At 36.1% G+C, this 18350-nt stretch overlaps 1 protein-coding gene across 8 annotated transcripts in view; it reads right to left on the minus strand.

Annotated features, from left to right (window-relative positions):
• The window catches only part of MSI2 (musashi RNA binding protein 2), a 474426-nt gene that overhangs the window by 94920 nt on the left and 361156 nt on the right, over nucleotides 1-18350 (minus strand). For 7 of the 8 annotated variants that reach the window (XR_012688009.1, XM_075194929.1, XM_075194928.1 and 4 more), the window contains one exon: nucleotides 17336-17410. Coding sequence is in view for 7 of the 8 variants with exons in the window: in XM_075194929.1 (XP_075051030.1) it covers nucleotides 17336-17410 (75 nt within the window). In the remaining variant the exon portion in view is untranslated. Of the gene's footprint in view, nucleotides 1-8842; nucleotides 9064-17335; nucleotides 17411-18350 lie in introns of those variants that run through there. The other variant, XM_075194934.1, reaches the window with a different exon arrangement.

An 18350-nucleotide genomic window follows, 5' to 3' on the forward strand; every position in this document is an offset into this window, starting at 1 on the left:
TCTCAGTAACCCAAAGAGCCACAGCCAAAAATTGGTGGTGACTGTGCCAGAGGGAACAACATAAGCTGCAATTTGTTGTTGTTCCCTCTGCAGATTGAGGTAACATATCGGTTAAACCCATGATGGCTGAAGATTGACTACATCATCACGGTCTACAGGATATCCCTCCAGAGAAGCCATAACACTTTTGGTTTCTGGTACGCATATCTCTGCACTAGTGTGACCTGTTTATATTTTTTGCACTTTGCTTAATGGGACTATCTTGACTGCTACGTGGCTCTGTGTCATTTCCTTCCATTTTTGCTATTTCTATCCACTTTAGATACTGTGGATATCCACATGGTGGATAGTTTTGGCTCACTATACTCTGGTGATTAGGTTCCTTTTCTGGATTCTCTTTTTGGCTCCAATAATATACTGTACTACACTATTGTGCGCCTCTTCTTTCATCTTTTTTAGATTTTTTTCCTGCTACACCGCTTGATTTAGAGGATTGGCAGCAGCCCGCACAGGGCAAGTGTGACATATGAAGGAACCAGTTCAAGTTATTGGACTTTACTAATATTGTAGTACTGGTATAGTGTCATAGCGCCGTTTGTATCTATTTTGTGTATATATATATATATATATATATATATATATATATATGGAATAGAACACAATATCAGATTGGCGCTTTACCCAATGTATGGATAATAAATACAATGATAGTCAAAAAGTGATAATAAACAGAGGTATAGATAAACATAAAACATAAACAAAACACCTCCACAAATATGTGTGGCAGCCAAGTCTCCAATATCGGATGGTTAGACCGAAAGAGGTATCAAAATGTTAAGTTATGAAAGGACGGCGCCTTCAGGTGTAAAGACAGATAATTGTGTATATATAGTCCGTAAGCTCAGAGAGACCAGAGAACATAAAGTCCTGAGAAAAGTAGTAATGCAGGTGGATATCAGCATATAGCAGCAATTTAGATGAGACACTCTGCAGATTAATAGTATTATAGTGTGCGTACCAGAAATTAAGTAAAATAACAGCTTATCTGTATATAGGCTCCTCAGTCATCCCAGGAGACAACAATTCCGGCAACCGTGCTGTGAACTCTGACTGTAGAACATGCCGGCACTCACATTGATGTCATTTTAAAGGGTGGTTACATTGCTAGTATTTATAGGGCAATGTGAGAAGCCGCCGGCTCTATTATGTGAAAGCCTTTGTAAAAAAAAACATTATAGAGGCGGTGGGTCCAAAGTCTTCAGGAACAAGTAGGTATCCTTCTGGATCTTGGTGGAGGTGGGGCTTAATGAAACAATTTGCGTAATCAAGCCCCATCCCCGCTACACAATGCCGTGAATTTCAGCATTTCATATCAGGAGGCAGGGACACAGTGATGCAATTGTGTCACCACTTGTCACTTGACCTCGGCAAGTATGATGAAAATCTGAAAGAATTGATATAGTAAGCAGGGACAGAAGAGAGATAATTCAATCTGCCCGGACATTTAGCAATAGAATTGTTTTCAAGCACTGATTGATCACAGGGGTCTATTTACTATTGAGCAGCAACAACACTCATTAGTGTCTATTTATGAAATGGTGGAGTCTAAAATTCTGCGAAGCTGACGGAAAAAGGTTCTTTCATCGCTTTGTATCATTTAACAAAGGCTCAACAAATTTCTCCTGCATCAACCCCTTAGTAACTTCATGCAATGCCCATTCTTGCAGGTTTGAAATAGACCCCAGAGTTTTAAAACAAGGTTTCCATTACGATCATAGTGATAATTGTAAGATCTCAATGAACATGATCACACTGTGACTAAACAAATACATGCAACATAAAAATATTTAACTTTTTTTCCAGAAAATGTATGATCATGTTAAAGTGGAATATAAATAAAGGTGGAATCTCTGTACATGCAGAACAATGCTGGTTACTCAGAGAGATCATCATGGCAGCTCCCAACCACTTCAATCATTCATCATTTTCATTGGCATACACAATCATGCTTCTTATGTGCGTTATTTATTTTTTGGTATAAATTTTTTGATTACTTTCATTTTAATGCTAATGAAATTTAACATTTTGTATAATTAATTTATTTTAGAAGGAAATTAATCTTTGCCTAAGCGATGTACAACTTATTTACCCACATATTTCTCTTTGCTAAGATTAAATTGTCACTTCACTGAGAGACATTTGATTAAACAATTTAATTTCAATTCAATTAACAGTTTCAATTAACAATAATCTGGTAATGCTTAAAAGTGGCCTAAATTATACAAAGCCACATATATACCTGATGGGGAAAACATGGAAATACTGGGGAAATGGAAGATCTACTGTACATTACTATTTTTCTCTTTTTAAATGCTGTTTACTCAGTAACTAGAAAATTTCAAGCTCTCATCTAAAGGTGTTCACAATTGTATATTATAGAGTCCGTCATGAATAATGTTTTATTAAAACATTTGTCTCCTTTAAGTACTTTTATTATACTTATTTTTACAATACATTTTAAAAGATATGACAAGATATTTTTGGCTAAGATCAATCATTCCATACAAAACTCAAGGTCTTTTTTGTTAAAGAGCTTTGGGGTTTAATTAATTAGCAAGCAATTCGGGGAAAAAAAAAAAGATTCATATTAAAAGCCTGCAACATGACAATGGGAATTCCACCTGGATAACGCTGACATAGAAGATACGGACCCTGGTTAGCCAAGAAATATATGTCAGTCAGACAGTTCTAGTATATCTGTACATTGACCAAAGGATGTTCAATAGCCATTCCAGTGTTAATCAGTTTTTAAGCATGTAATTTATTTTGGGGAGAAGACATATATAATGATCTATCTTTACAAAAATATATTTTTTTAAATGTTGTATTTTTAAAGATCAGCACCCCAGTCTAAAGCAATAAAGTTTAAAATAATGCTTTAGGAAACAAATTGCACATATTATATAAGCAGGCAGAAGCTGGTTTGTGGCTACTGTTTTCGGTATTTAAACATGTAGATTTATTTCCACTGGTACTGGTGGATTTTTAATTCTATACATTTAATAGCATAGACCTTTTTGACTTCCTAATCGGGAGATCCTGGAGTGGAAGTCCAAGTGGCCAAGTATGGGTTGTGGCACACCAAATTACGCTATCACAGCCCCACCCCAGGCTGGGCAATGCCATGATTTGTATATTCACACAGCACGGGGCGAGGGCATGACGACAAGACTTGCAGCGAATCGTGTAATCAAGGCCCCCCGCTCCCAGCTCCACTAGGGAATTGGGGTGGCTATGGGAGGGCAGCATACTCTCCCGGAAGTCCAGTTGAACCCTCCGAAATCTGGGCGTTTCACAGACAATCTGGGAAAGTAGGCATGTATCTTCAATAGTAGTGGATTATGAGCAAAACTACAGTCTAAAAGATGGACACAAAGCTTCAACATTATAAACAATTTATTTTGATGGTTCAAGTTGATTTACAGAACATGGTGTTATTAAAAATACGGTATATACATGAAGTCAAAATTAAATATGTACATAAAGAAAGCACATTTACATTGGCTAAAACGGTTCATGCAAACAAGAACAAGCTAATGTATAACCAAAACAAAACGGCATACAGATGAAAAGTCAATGTGACGCAAGTAAATTAAGGGATTAAGTAAGCAGTACATAAAAGATGGCCATCTGATTGACATCTGGTACAAATGCACACCAGTGGAATAGAGAGAAAATGTCACTGGTTTAATGGTGAACTAGAATTTTTCATAGCTGCATGTTAAATCCCATCTCAGAGTTAACATGTAGTCATTGTGACCAGCAATTTTTTTTACAAACAAAATAAAACATTTCTTATGTACAAGTAATTTAAGATCTTTCAAATGAGACAGCAAAACCACAAGAAAGTAAGTTTTACAACCATTTAAAAGCCCCAAATAGGCAGTTTGCCAAGAAATGAATTGCTGCAACTACAGCAGAAGTTAGCCAAGTCGGTGCTCCAAAACAATGATTTAGGCATGTTAATGACAAGTTCATACATCTTATCCCCATTATATTCAGGACTGTGAAATTAGAAGGGAACAATGACTTTACAGAGAGGGCTTGAGTAACAAAGATTAATTTAGACAAGCCTTCTCTTCCAGACTAGACTGGATCACATATAAAGGTTGGTACAGAGATAAGACTCCTGTTGTTCTTTTTAATAACTTCAAAATTTATCAGCACCAGTCTTCAAAAGACTGTTCACAGTGTAAAGCTGGCCACACACATTACAATCTGATAATTTAATCTGATCACTATGTATTCAGTTGTTAAAGGATCAGGTACGGGGGAACAGAACCAATACAATGAAATATAGATAGTCAAATCTATGAATAATTACTAGGAATAGGTAGATAGGTTTCATCTAAAAGTACTGTGATCCATGGCAAATGTGTTTCTGCTGTCAAATCAAAATTACGATGTGTCTGAAGCAATCATTCATCGTTTTTGTTTTAACTTGATCTTAGTGGAAATAAAAAAAAAACAATAAGTTCATAACATGTGTTCCTCAAATGTACAATGAAGTGATTGTACATGAATGCAATCATTTTTTTGCCCATCTTAAATGAAAGACCTGTCTTGAAAGTGAATACTTCTTACTGCAAATTATAAGTTATGGACAGCTGGTATTGCCATGCTGTCTTTTTTGTTTCTTTAAATATTGAATTTTGCGTTCAAATAATAAATATAATAGAATATTGCCCCTTAGAAAAGCTTGCTTAGCTTTGATTATTATTATTACAGCATGTGAAGGGACTTCAGACACACTGCGATATTGGACAACTGTCCTAAATGACCAATAATGATCCATCAAAATATATAAGCTCATTAATGGCATGTTGGTAAATGTGGTGGACAGATGACTGTTATTGGCATGTGTGTGTGACTGCCAACTGCACTAATAGGCTCTTGTTCCAATGGAAGTCATCCAGTATCCTGATGTGTGGCCTAATTGTACAGTGCTCATATTGACTCTTTGACCAAGAGACAGGATGCAGAATCTGGAGACAAACCTGGAAGATGCCAATTGGGACTCTTGAAAAATGCAGGCACACAATCATATTGTGTCCTTGGGTGGGCATATTAAAGATGGCCACACATGGGCTGATTCTGATGCTAGACTTCAGCACCAAGTGACAGACTCATTATCTAATTTGGACAAAAGTGTGTGGCCAATGACTTTTGTCTGACACTGCTAATACATTGGTAAAGATGACTGGGCACACAAGGCGCTAGTGGTCAACTTCATATTTGCAAAGGATATTGATTCTGAAGAGTTTGTTGTTAATAGGTATGGCATGTTTAAATGTGTTGTGGTACTTTCTTTGATCTGTGGCTTAATGCAATGTTCATCCTTTAAAGTGTTTCTTATTCTTAATTTATATAACAGAGATAATTGGAAAAAAACATCAAAAGTAATTTTGAAAATGCTTTTTTCAGTTGTTCCTAACCAAAATATTGAAGAAAAACATTATACAATTTGATTTTGCACAACTTATTAAAAAACTATCTTGGAACAGCATGTCCTGTAAAATAAAGGAAGGATAATGAATCCATGCTATGCGAGACTCATTATATCTTTTTTATAAGGCCTCTAATTTAGGAACGGGCAAAAGGAGAAAAATATATGCTTTGCCAGTATGGCCGAGAGAATAATGTCTCCTTTTGCTGCTCCAAGTTTTAAGGTGCCATACCATGCAAACTATGCTGCAAGCTATATTTACTAGCCAAGACATGACAAAAGCAAAACAAAAAAAAACCCTGAAAAGGAATGTGACAAAATGTTACATAATCATGCATTTACATCAATAAAAAATAGATGCAGCACAGTGACACACAAAATGTGCAGATTACTTCTCACAAACTTGACATGGAGAATGAAAGTGTTTTAAAGGCACAAATTGGTGCAATGAAGATGGAAGCTCAAAATCCGATACTTTAGTAAATTATCTGGACAGTATATATTTACTGTAACTAACAGCGGCAGCATAAGCAAGTGATAACTATATAAAGCACCAGACATTTGTCATAAACATATAAAGAAATGTTACACTAAAGGCCTCACACACACACTGGCATCAATTTTGTGTGTAGTACTGGCATTTAAAAAACAAAACAAAAAACAAGCCACTAGATAAGTGCATTGAGGTCCTGAATGCAAGTAAAACAACTGCGTGCTAAATGCATTTGACATGCGGTTTCACTGGTGATTGAACTTTTTTTTTTTAAACACAAATCAAACATAACAATTCTGGGAAATTAAGATTCATTTTTTTTTTTTTAAAAAAAAAACCCCATATCTATAACATATTAGCCTGATTCATCTTTGGACATAAGTCGCTTCGCATGCCGCATCTTGTGTAAAATAGCTCCGTGCATGCACAGAAATGGACGTCAATGAACGCAATTACATGCCATTCATGTCGGAACACAAACGGCACAAATGCCTACTACTTGAAGGGCAGAATGAGGGAGGGAAGGGCTGGACGAACGTAGGCAATGTACAGTAAGAGTGTGCTGAAGGTGTGCCAACGCAGATGAGACCTAATCAAGTTCTGGGTTTCTCTCAAGTATGAGATTTTTAGCCCTATCATTTGCACCAGCTACAGGGCCGACTAATGATGGTGACTGTCACAGCATCGTCTTTGTATTGAAAACTACACATATGCGTGCCTCTAGAAAGCACAGAACATATGTATGCATACAATACATTTTTATAGTTTCTCTTACTTGCACAGTACACACATTAAAACATCTCATGATTTATGCATCTAATGTAAAAAAAAAAAAATGGATGATTATATTATGAGTTGGTAAGCTATTTTATACATTTTTGGCATGCGTTCCGATGGGACTTGATATTGCACATATGAATCTGCGTATCAGTTTGTTCACATATGACAAGTACATTTTAAGCAGGGTGTACTTCTACAAAGATTCAAATGGAAACGTATTTCAGATCTGCTTGGATTTGAATACAGGCTCACATACACTCAAAATTTGTGCTCATTTTAAAAAAACCACAACTTGCGTGCAAGTTGCACTGGAAGATTAATCAGGCCATATATTTTTAGAGCAATGGTCCCACACTTCAGTCCTCAAAACAAGTTCAGGATTTAAAGATATTAATGCTTGAGCACAGGTTATTTAAACAAAATAAGTTGGGGTGTGGGTGCAGAGTTTGGATCAAATAAGCCAAATAGTGAAACATAAACTGAGAGGTTGTTGTGGTTACAGGAAATGAACAATTTAAACGGACCAGTAACAAGGAAATAAAAGGTGCTTACATTACTGACAACTGCAGCCATGGTTTCAAGTAAGTGCCATATAAAAGTATATGAAGCCTTATTGTATTTGAGTGCTAAAGGCCCTTTTATTCATGTATTGTCCAGTTTCTAAAAGGTTAAAGCGTTTTACTTTGCTCTAACATTTTTAATTTTAGGTCAATTTTTAAAATTGGAGTTCGTTCTCACTCCCTAATAAGTGCAAACATTATAAGTCTCATCTCTATAAACCAACTAGAATACAGTATGACTTAATTGTATAGATTAACCCAAATAGGGTTAATGGAAACAATAGAAAATATTAAATGTTCAAGTGTTTACCGGACAATGCACATTTCAATTATGTAGCCGATTTAGAACATTCTGACAATCTGGTGCTTAGACTGCATCCTACAAGTCACATTTTTGTCCAATATACACTGAGTATTTGGATAATTAGTCTAAAACAACCTAAAAATATGATGTGAGGTAGATAATCTATGGTGTAAAGTGTATTGCAATTCAATTAAATCTCTATTATTCAATTTAAGAAGCTCTCAGACTAGGTGGAGACAGTAAGGATGATCTGCTACCTGTATTGTTATAAAGTATGTCCATATTGGCAGCACCTAAAGACAGCCTAAAAATAACAGGCAAGTCCTTGAGGGTAGGATGTATAAGACTATAATCCAGGTAATTAATACCGTACAAGGACAAACTTAATGCCTAAGTAAAGGATCGTTCATCTAGGGCCAGCAATAGTGGTGGAAGTGTGTCAGCAGCAATTACTCCATGCTTTTGAAGATATTCTGGGCAGGCATTCAGGGAGCAACATCTCAGTTGTCTAACACATTTTCACTGCAAAACACATTTTGTGTTCCTTTTTATAGCATAGTTTCAAAACAATACAAGATCACATGTAAGGTGTCTAATCTGATAATGGTGTCATTGTCCTGCTACCACACAAGCAAATAAAGCACTCATCACTTTAGACTCCATCCTTCCAATGACTATGATTGTGACTGAGTGCATTTGCCAGGCTGAGCGGATACAAGCAGTTGTACAGCAGAAGCACCAGCCAGCAGCCCTTCTCTCCATGACAAAACTGTATTAGGACTTTCATTTTTCACACGTCTCCGCAGCTATTAATGATGGCAGTTCCTAAAGGACATGTCAAAACAAAACCAAGGTGTCTGCTAATTATGCAGTTGCCAGCTTCAATGCTTCATATTCAAGCTCTTCCTGGGTTTTGGATAATCACATTGATTTCCTCCTGTACCATCTAATTGCCCAGCGAGAGGACACCTCTCTTGTAGGCCCCTGCAGCTTATTTTCCTTCCATCAGATTTTTCGAGAGAACTCAAACATGTCCATTAAGACAATCTACAACCCTGCTCACAATTTATTACACTGGCATTCTGCAACAAGTTTGTGAGAAGTGTTTTTATTCTGCATCATGCTAACCACAGAACATTTGTACCATACAGAAATAAATAAGGGAAAAGCAAGTTGAAGTACATTTTGAAGTATATAATCACAAACAAGATGGCTAAAATTAAATAATCACAATAAAAAATAATATAAAAAAGGAAAAGAGTTGTCGACCAGTAGATACAAAAGTTAGAATTGCTGGTGATATCCTAATACTGCCACTTCGCTCTTTCACATTAGCACAGCAGTAAACCCCTTGTTAATTTGTTATGCCTCTTTTAGAGCTAGTTGATAAAAATTATGTCTTGTGATATCGGCAAATAGTCTGCAAAGTGAAATGAGAACAGCAATTAATAGACTGCACTGGAAAGATAAGTCCTAGAAATTGAGAAATTGGTAAAGGAAATCAAGTACCAGGGTATAAATTGAAAATAACTCACAGGGGAGCCAAACTAGTGTGTGTATGTATATATGTATGAGAAATATATATATATATATATATATATATATATATATATTCCCCATTTTAACTAACACAAGATAGGGGTCTGCGTAATCCATTAGTACCATATACACACCATGCACTCCCAAGAACACCTACGTCATCTAACTTCTTTACCATGATGCCTCCGTACATATTGGAGTATGAACGTATTCTCTAATATAGCGATAGGCAACTGTGACTCTAAGCTGTGTATACATTGCTGCTCCAGCGGCTGTTGTACACTAAGGTTGAAATGTGTTCAGATTTCTTTTGAAATGTGTCAAATTCAGTTCTTTGGGGAAGTACATACAGAATATAGGAATGGAAGTTAACAGCAAAAATAAATGCTCCAAGTAGTATTTTCTTGTGGTTAATGTCCATTTCTAAATTCACATGTCCTCTGGTTGCTTTCAGTATCATGGACACTGCTGTGTGAAGACATCCAAACTTGTTGAAATAGAACTCCCAACATATATGATAAAACAGTATGGCACTTCAGCAGAAGAACTGCAGATTGTCGGATACACCTCTAAAACATTATTGGTCCACAACAACTGCTATGGGATGGCATAGTTAGCCACAGGGCAGTGTGGTGTCGATGTAGTTACTGCAGCTAATCTTGGTTTACATTCTCCTTGCAGCAGTACTTCTGAAATATAGAATTTTATGAAGTGCTGAGTATTCAGCTCAGAGTAAAAAAAAGAAATAATAATAAACTACAGATTATTGCCCTAATAGAAGAGCAAATCATCTAAACATAATATATTAGCAATAAAATCCATGAGTGTCCAGACTGAATTTAATTTAAATCCACTCCACTACTACAGAACAATGCAATTCATTTGCACAATTATCATCTGGTTATAAATGAAGGATCAAAACAGGATTAACCCATCGTTATCTCTTATAAAACAGCCTCTAAAGATTTAGAAAAATCCAATCATGTCCAAACACATTCTATTCTGTTAGTCTTATCTCTCATCTTTGGGGCACTGGGGCTCGGGATAGGGGCCTTCACCACATCATAAGAGGCGGTGTAGTCATGTTCCCTTGTAGGTGTGGCAACAAACTCCAGGGTTTGCTTAGCTCTTTTTAATCATTAGGCTGCCCTTTATACCCTCCTCCCAGCACCCATTCAACACACAGTGAAAAGAACATACCTCCCAAATTTCCTACTGTGGGACAAAACTGTCCAGCTAAATCAGGACAGTTGGATGGTATGCTGTTAGGAGACTTCAGGTAGGATTTTATTTTTATAATATTATTAATATAATGTATTATAATAATAATATTGGATAATAACATTATCCAATATTATTAGCTTTTCATACTAGTCCATAACATTGTTATAGCTGGAACCTCAATATACTAACCAACGGAACCCGAGATATGTTGGAAATCTGGATTACATATTAACATTTCTTATTCCGTTGCACTCATGGGGCCGATTGGTGTTTTAATAGATCATTTGCTTTTATATATATTATGTGATTCAGCTTATTGTTGTTCTTCTTTTGCATGTATTATTGTTTTTATAATTTATCTTATATATTAATAGAATAAATGTTTTTATTAAATTTCTTGCTTCTGTATGTTCACAAACACTGATATCAGTGGTAATTTGTTTTACTAAAGCCTTTGCCAATATTGATTCTATTATGTGTGGGTAGTGCCTGATTATTTAGGCACGGTCTATTCAAGTGCCCTCTGCGCAGTTCTCCTTTTCTTTTTGCTTCCTGTTGGTACCAGTGAAGGATTGACACTTCGTTCCTTGGACTGCTGAATTCGGCACCTATTAGTTATATGTCTGTTTACATCCAATATTGACTATTTAGCGCCAGAGACTCAGGTTGTGCGTATCCTTAAGCAAGATTATGCTTTATGTTCCCTCACAATATACCAGACTGAAAAGTCACCAAAAGAATAAGAAACAATTTCAGCATTCTGTCTTACACTTGTCCAATACTAGTATAAACACAAAAAAAACAGCATGAGCCAATTTTCATATTAAATAAACACAAGTTGACATGGTTCTTGTAAGAATTCCTATATCCACACTAGGCAATAATAGCTAACACAAGCTCTCTTATTTTAACCATTACAATTGATAACCATTGAATGCAATAAAAAAAAAATAAGAGACTAAAATATTAGTTAGTAAGTTACACTTTGTTCGTATAGGATATGCAAACATGAGGACCCTTTATGTTGGGTTGCAAGCTTAAATGTTTTGATAAAAATATGAACTAATATCTTACACTTTAATTTTGCTAGATATATACAGATTTGTAATAGGAAGGATAAGCGCTGACAAATGTTTTTTTGTTTGTTTGGATTTATATAGGGCATTTATATTGCCATGCAGTTGGTACCCTGGACAGTATGGGATTAGCCAAGATGGGCTTTTATCTCTTCTATTATGTTTTCATATATTGCCTTCTGCTGTTTTAGCTGTTGTCCATTCAGCTTATTTAAGGCTATTTGGGTGGGGGTTATAAACAAAGCATGTAATTTTGTTGCATGTCAGCCTTCGTACCCAAGAGGTGAATGCATTTGATTATAATTGCATTTCAGTGTTGTTTGAAGCACATATGTTAGTGTAGGCCTTTTAAATATGAGGGCCCTTGACACTTGGTTGCCAGCTTAAATGATTTCATCAAAGTATGGATTAATACCTCATACTTTCATTTTATTAGATATATACAGATTGTAATAAAGATAAGCACTGACAAGTTTTTTTGTTTATAACACTGTCTGCAATCTGAGGAATTCAATTCACCACGTTGTTGTTTCAACTACCGTTAGTACAGTAATTTTAACTCAGATTTTTACAGAGCTGCGAGCAAACATCAGCATTGAAATTACCGTAGGAACGGTAATAGTGCACGACACATGTTGTTCTAAAGAGCAACACAGGGAACTGAGTTTCACCCTAAGAGACTCATTATTGTGGGAATCTGTCTATGTTTTAATGAGCTTTTTTTTAACAAAATGGTCAGTGCTATTGTTCTTGCATATATTTTGGTTCTAGTGTATTGTTCTTATGTTTTGACTGTAGCGTTTGTCTGTGACTTTAGGAAAAAAAGAAGATGCAGTAAAAGTAAGCTATGAAGCAATGGGTGAGTAACACTAATTGTATTTTTTTTTTTAAATTTCACTCGGATATGAGGGAAGAATGGTATAAATTTTGTAGAGTTCTATTAATTTAAAAGATGGTCAGTAATCATTTTAAGGCGATTAATATTAATTTGGATTTTGTGCATTAATGTACAGCTTGCATTATGCCTCATTCCCCCCTTTAACATACATTACTACATTTATATACATTTAACTTTTAGAATTCTATCATTACGGTGGCATTTTTTTAATTTGCTTTATCCAAAATCAAGCAATTGAAAACCACCCTTTAGAAATCCAGAATTTGCCTCGGTATGGGGTTATCTTGCCCACTTCCTGGACATAACTATACTGCGTTCTAATGAAGTGGTTTAGAGCAGTTGTTGAAGTGGGCTGGTATACGGTGGATTGCCATACCGCCACTTCTCCTACTGCTTTGATTGTAAAACTTCCATTCACTTACATTTTCCATAACTCCAGTTCTAAATTTCCAATTTGACAACTGGTATAAGCCTTTATTTCCTTGAGTATTACGGAGATGAACAATGTATAGTAAAAGAGTAGTAGGTTGTCATCTTAGGAGGGCAGTGCTTCTCTAACAGAGCTAAGACAGTGTGACTGACAGCGTAACAGACTTGTATTGCAGAAATGCACTGTGTAGATTGGCTGGTTCCTAAATAGGGCGACGGTCAGTGAAGTAACAGCAGGTCACAAAGATTGGAGGCTCAGCTTTTTGACCTCAACAGATCAAATCAGGACAGTTAGGACAGGTTGTCTTGAACATGTGTGAGGCATGTCAGTGGTCTATAATGAAAATGCAATTCTTTACTTTTTAAAACAGCTGCAGTGGAATGTCAAATTAACACTGAATATTTCAATTTAGTGGTCATTTAAGAGACCAGCTACTTAGATTTAGGAGACCAGAGAATAATTAGTTTCTCTCTCTCTCTCTCTATGATGTAAGATTTCACAAGCAGAGCCCTTTTTCATTGTGACTCCCTTACTACTAGTGTACCTCTAGGCCGGTCTCCTGACTTCACTCGGGAGCTACTTATCATTTATGCTCACTGTCTTGTCAATGTAGCTGGATATGTTATTTTATGTTGTCTTTTTATAGTCTGTTAATTCGCTGTTGACTTGCCATTGCATAATTATGCATTATTCGTAGCTGTCTGTGCACTGTGCAATACTGTTAAACGTGTTCACCCTCTATGTACAATGCTACGGAACATTTGTGTCTCCTTATAAATAAAATAATAAAGTTTGGTAGTTAGGGAAGGTAACAACTTGAAATACACAAATCATTACAGTACTTTGGTACAAATTCAATTGTGTTAATTTAATTTTTGTGCAGGTAAAAATGACGTGATTGGTGAAGCAGCTGTAATACAAATGTATACATCAGTCTTACCAAAGACAAAGATAGAGGGAGGAGCACCGAGGTGTGAAGGTTATTGTTGCTTTAATAGGGGAGCTTTATAGCCAACTGGCAAGTCACTCTCTCTAATAAGGCCACCCTCCCCTTACCATTCAAACAGACTGCTGTAAATGTAGGTTGTACAGAAATGTTAAGATGTACATTGTTTTTTAACATGCATTGCATTGGTTATGCAGCTATTACAGATTTTGCAGCCACACTGCAGACAGATGAAATGTTAGCACTGAAGCAGCAGGAACAATGTAATATGGGGAAGTACTGTGGATCATCTTGCACGTGGCTTAAAATATAAATGGGCTTGAATATAGTAAATTATTTGTTAAAGAAATACAATGACATTAGTATAGTATTTGTAAATGTTTCAGGAGTTTGTTTTTAAGTACAGTAATTTCATTAGAAGTACAAAAAAAATATAGGTCATTATTTACCATAAAGGTTATAAAATCCATATTTATTCATGAACCTGCAGCAGGTAGCTTAGACGTAACTTATCACTTTGGAAAGATGGACAAAACAAAATGTAGAAACCAACATAAATAAGAGAATGTCCTAATTTCTCCCTTCCATTCTGCTTCATCATCTTTTGTTTGTTTATAAATAAGAGTGCGGTAAGTGCACTTATCAATAGGGATCTATAATGTGTGTGAGCACCTGTCTCCCCCACTTTTTTTTTTACTAACAAAACATGAAATGCAAAAAAGATAAATAAAACCTCTGTGTGCACACTCATAATCACGTAGACCAGTGGTCAGGGAACAGGGGTAAATTACCCCAAATGGGGTAAAAATGAAATTCCTGGGGGTAATGCTGCCGATTCACATGCTGTCAGTTGGATTGTAGACCCCTTTAAATGTGAAATTGCTGTTGTACCAGAAGAGCCTCAAGGGTTGGCAGAGGCACTTATTGAGCTTCGATGTAATAATGAAGCACGTATTGCATTTGAAAACAAAGCAGATCTGTCATATTTTTGGATGTCAACAGCTGCAAAGGCATCAAAATTACACATGAGGAGGCAGTCAAAAAGTTGCTGCCTTTTGCAACAACCTACCTTTGCGAACAAGGATTTTCCACTCTAACGAACATAAAAACAAAGCAAAGAAATCGATTGGACGCTGAAGACTGTATCCAAATTGCTCTGACATCAAAATGGCCCAATATTGATGCTCTTGTATCAAAAATGAAGCAGCATCATTTCTCCGAAACCTGAAGTTTTGAAGTTGAAACTTTCAACGAAATTTTGAATAGATTCAATAAAAATTTTAATTACAATAAATAATATATATGATTTCCTTCCTTCCAAATCAAGGGGGTAACGTAGGTGTATCTAAATATATTTTGGGGTAAAAGGTAAAAAAGTCCCCTGACCCCTGACGTAGAAGGAGTTACAGAAAGTAATGAAAAGTGGAACAAAAAAACTTGCCTTTATATAAATTGCAGTTTTAAATTTGGCCGACTAAGTCGCTGAATATTGGTGATTTGCTAGAATTGGAGGTCGATCCATTCACCTCCTGGACTGTTGGCAGGTATGGAGAAGTCTAATGTGATATTGGCAAATGGTAAGGAGACTTAGAATATAAACTACCAGTTCTGACAGTCTCCGCTATGTATATAAATGACCATATGCAACTATACAAGCCTCAGGACAACGCTCATCAACAAGTACTTTTTTTTTTTCTTGCCTAAGGCAGAGTAGTAGGAATTACAAGTCTACTTGTCCTACCTCGCGAATTTGGACAAGAGAAGGTTTGTGTGGATTGATAACGTGTCAAGTGAACAGCGCAACTGAGCCATTGGGGCTCAATGATGAGATTCACATCTTGGTCTTGATTACAATATGGCAAGTAAACGCTCTTGCCTGATCTCTTAGGAGTTCGGGAGGTCTTCCATTAATTGTGGAGTCTTCAGGACACATTACTATATTTGCAATTCCCATCTAATCATATAGAAATTGATTCCTTGTACAAAGTGTGGTGAAGACTAGGCAGGACTGACCAGGAAATGCAACTCCAAAGTACAAATGCAAGAGTCACAATTTAAATAGTCTGTCTTAATACAAGCAGATATTTCACATGATGTGTCTTGAATGTAAGTGAAGTTTACTTTGCATATGTGTACCGTCTCATGAATGATGGCTAAAAGTATATATAACTATTCATAAAACAGATCAGATGTACCCTTACACATTTACCAGACTGACAGGAAATATTTTCACAATACAACCATTTCAAGGAGTACCTGTCATCTGCACATTATGTACAATTGCACATTAAATAGACAACTAAACATGCAACACGTAACTCATACGTGACTACTTTTTAAACCTATACTCCAGGAGATCGGAGTACAGATCATGTGACAGAGGGTAGGAAGGGGCGTGAGGACATTGTTACGTCATTATAGCCCCACCCCTACTATAAAATACAGAAAATTATTGGCATTGAATAGCGGGGGCCAGGACTTAATGACACCATTAAGCCCCCCTTCCCCACTATTCAATGTCGAGAAATTCTACATTTTATAGGGTCGGGGAGGTTTGCCTACTCTTCCGGGAGGACTCCTCGAAATTTGTGAGCCTTCCGGAAATTCTGGGAGAGTAGGCAAATATGACGTAACTAAACAAGTTACATTTACAGTGTTACAAATCTATATTCACCTTTTACATTTCAGAATGAAGTTAGCTTTCCTCTAGGCAGCTGTGAATATTTATGAATATTAGAGTGAACATCCGATGTACTGGCAGGAGCATGCTCACTGTGCTCCAGAGCCACATTCTGTGACATCAAGCTGCATTCTTTTACAAACTTGAGCTCTGAATGATCACATAACACCATTTTTTATTTTTATTTTTAATCAAAAATGGTATGTCTACTAACAAATTTACAGTGTAAATAGGCTTTTACTCAGGTTGTACTATTAGGATTACCTTTCTCAAAAGTGTGACAGGTACATTTTAATGCAAGAATATGAGCTACTTGCTATATAGTACCATATATAAATATATTTACAATTAAAAAATGATTTCTTCTCAATATGCAAAAACTAAGGCTTCTATTTACACAAATACAAAAGTTTAAATATTTGCAGTTGACATTAGGATTTTTGCATGCAAATACAAAATAAATAGAAAGTCAATAACATAATGGCAAGAGAGGGGTCACAGAGCTTTCTGTCCTCCCTGTGCTTGCCTTAGGACACACGTGTCCCGTCAAACACCTCCAGCTAACCTGCCTCATTGTCAAAACAAAGTAATCGTATACAAACGCAAATGCCTAAATAGGAATACTGTTCAAAAACAGTTGCAGCAAAAATGTGAGGAAAAGAAGCAACAACTTATGCAGGTATGAGTTGAAAAGAGGAAATAAAATCTAAAAAAACTTGCAATAGGGTAAATGGCAGGTCTCATAAAATGTAACAGCTAATCGTAGTTTTCTCAACATTTCCCAAACAAAGTTTTTTCGATTCAAAACTGGCTTGCGACACACATTCAAAACACACACACTACAGGATCACAGCACTCTGCACACGACAAAGCAACAATACAGGAATCAGAAAGAGTACCTGGGAATTGGTAGCTGTAGCTTGGGGCAAACCCGGGATATCCTCGGCCATATGTTGCAACGAAGTTTGGGTAACCTTTGAAACAGAACAAACAGAAAAGTCAGGATTCATGTAACTGGCAAACTGTCAGTTATTCTGAAGTTATACTGCAAGAAAGAGAATTAAAATTGCTAATATTGTATTGGTTATCATCATATATACATATCCACATCACTTGATATGTAGATCGTATGTGTATAAATAGCAAGCTCTGATGTCATCACTACAGTGTTCATTAAGAAACATATGTATTATAACACATAGCTCCCCCACCCCGCCACTATAAATCATCATATTAGAAGTCACCACGGAGATCCTTGATCTTTATATGGTCATGAAGTCATCACCAACTTATAAAGCCATTATAATTTACAGTAGGGGGTATATCACCCCATATGTAATTACCAAAATGTGATTAAATGTAAAGACATGGAGTGAAGTAAAGCAAAAAGGTTTGCTTGGTTCTACAGAAAATGCTAGGATTGTCACTTTATACACCTGTTCTCTTAAGCCTTGTTCCAGGAGGATGTTGGAAGCTTTCAGGGAGTAATTTCAAGGAGTAATCTAATCAGAAGCAGCTCAAAGATCAAAGACTTGTAATTTCATGTAAACTAAAAAAAGGTTTATTGGATTGTTTTTCTTTAGTTTCTTCAGGCTTGGATTATTCCTGTACATACTGTTTATTTTGTTTTTCCTCAAAACAACAATTCTGGGGAGACAGGTGTTTGTTGTTTATGGCTGCTATTTTTAAACTGTGTCATATATATTTTTCTTTTACTATTTTCAGCTTTCAGTTTATGTATAATTTCTAAAGCAATGAATTTTCCTTTTCCAACCCCCACAGCTTTGAGCAAAACCAGCAAAGATTTGGCTGCCTGGACTCATTTTTACTAGCACATTATGATCATTGTCAACACTGGATCAGAAACATGTGACTCTGGAGGTCTTCTGTGGTTCACAAATGTCACTGCTGAAA

Source organism: Mixophyes fleayi, chromosome 2 (assembly GCF_038048845.1).
Source record: "Mixophyes fleayi isolate aMixFle1 chromosome 2, aMixFle1.hap1, whole genome shotgun sequence".
NCBI classification, from domain to species: domain Eukaryota; kingdom Metazoa; phylum Chordata; class Amphibia; order Anura; family Limnodynastidae; genus Mixophyes; species Mixophyes fleayi.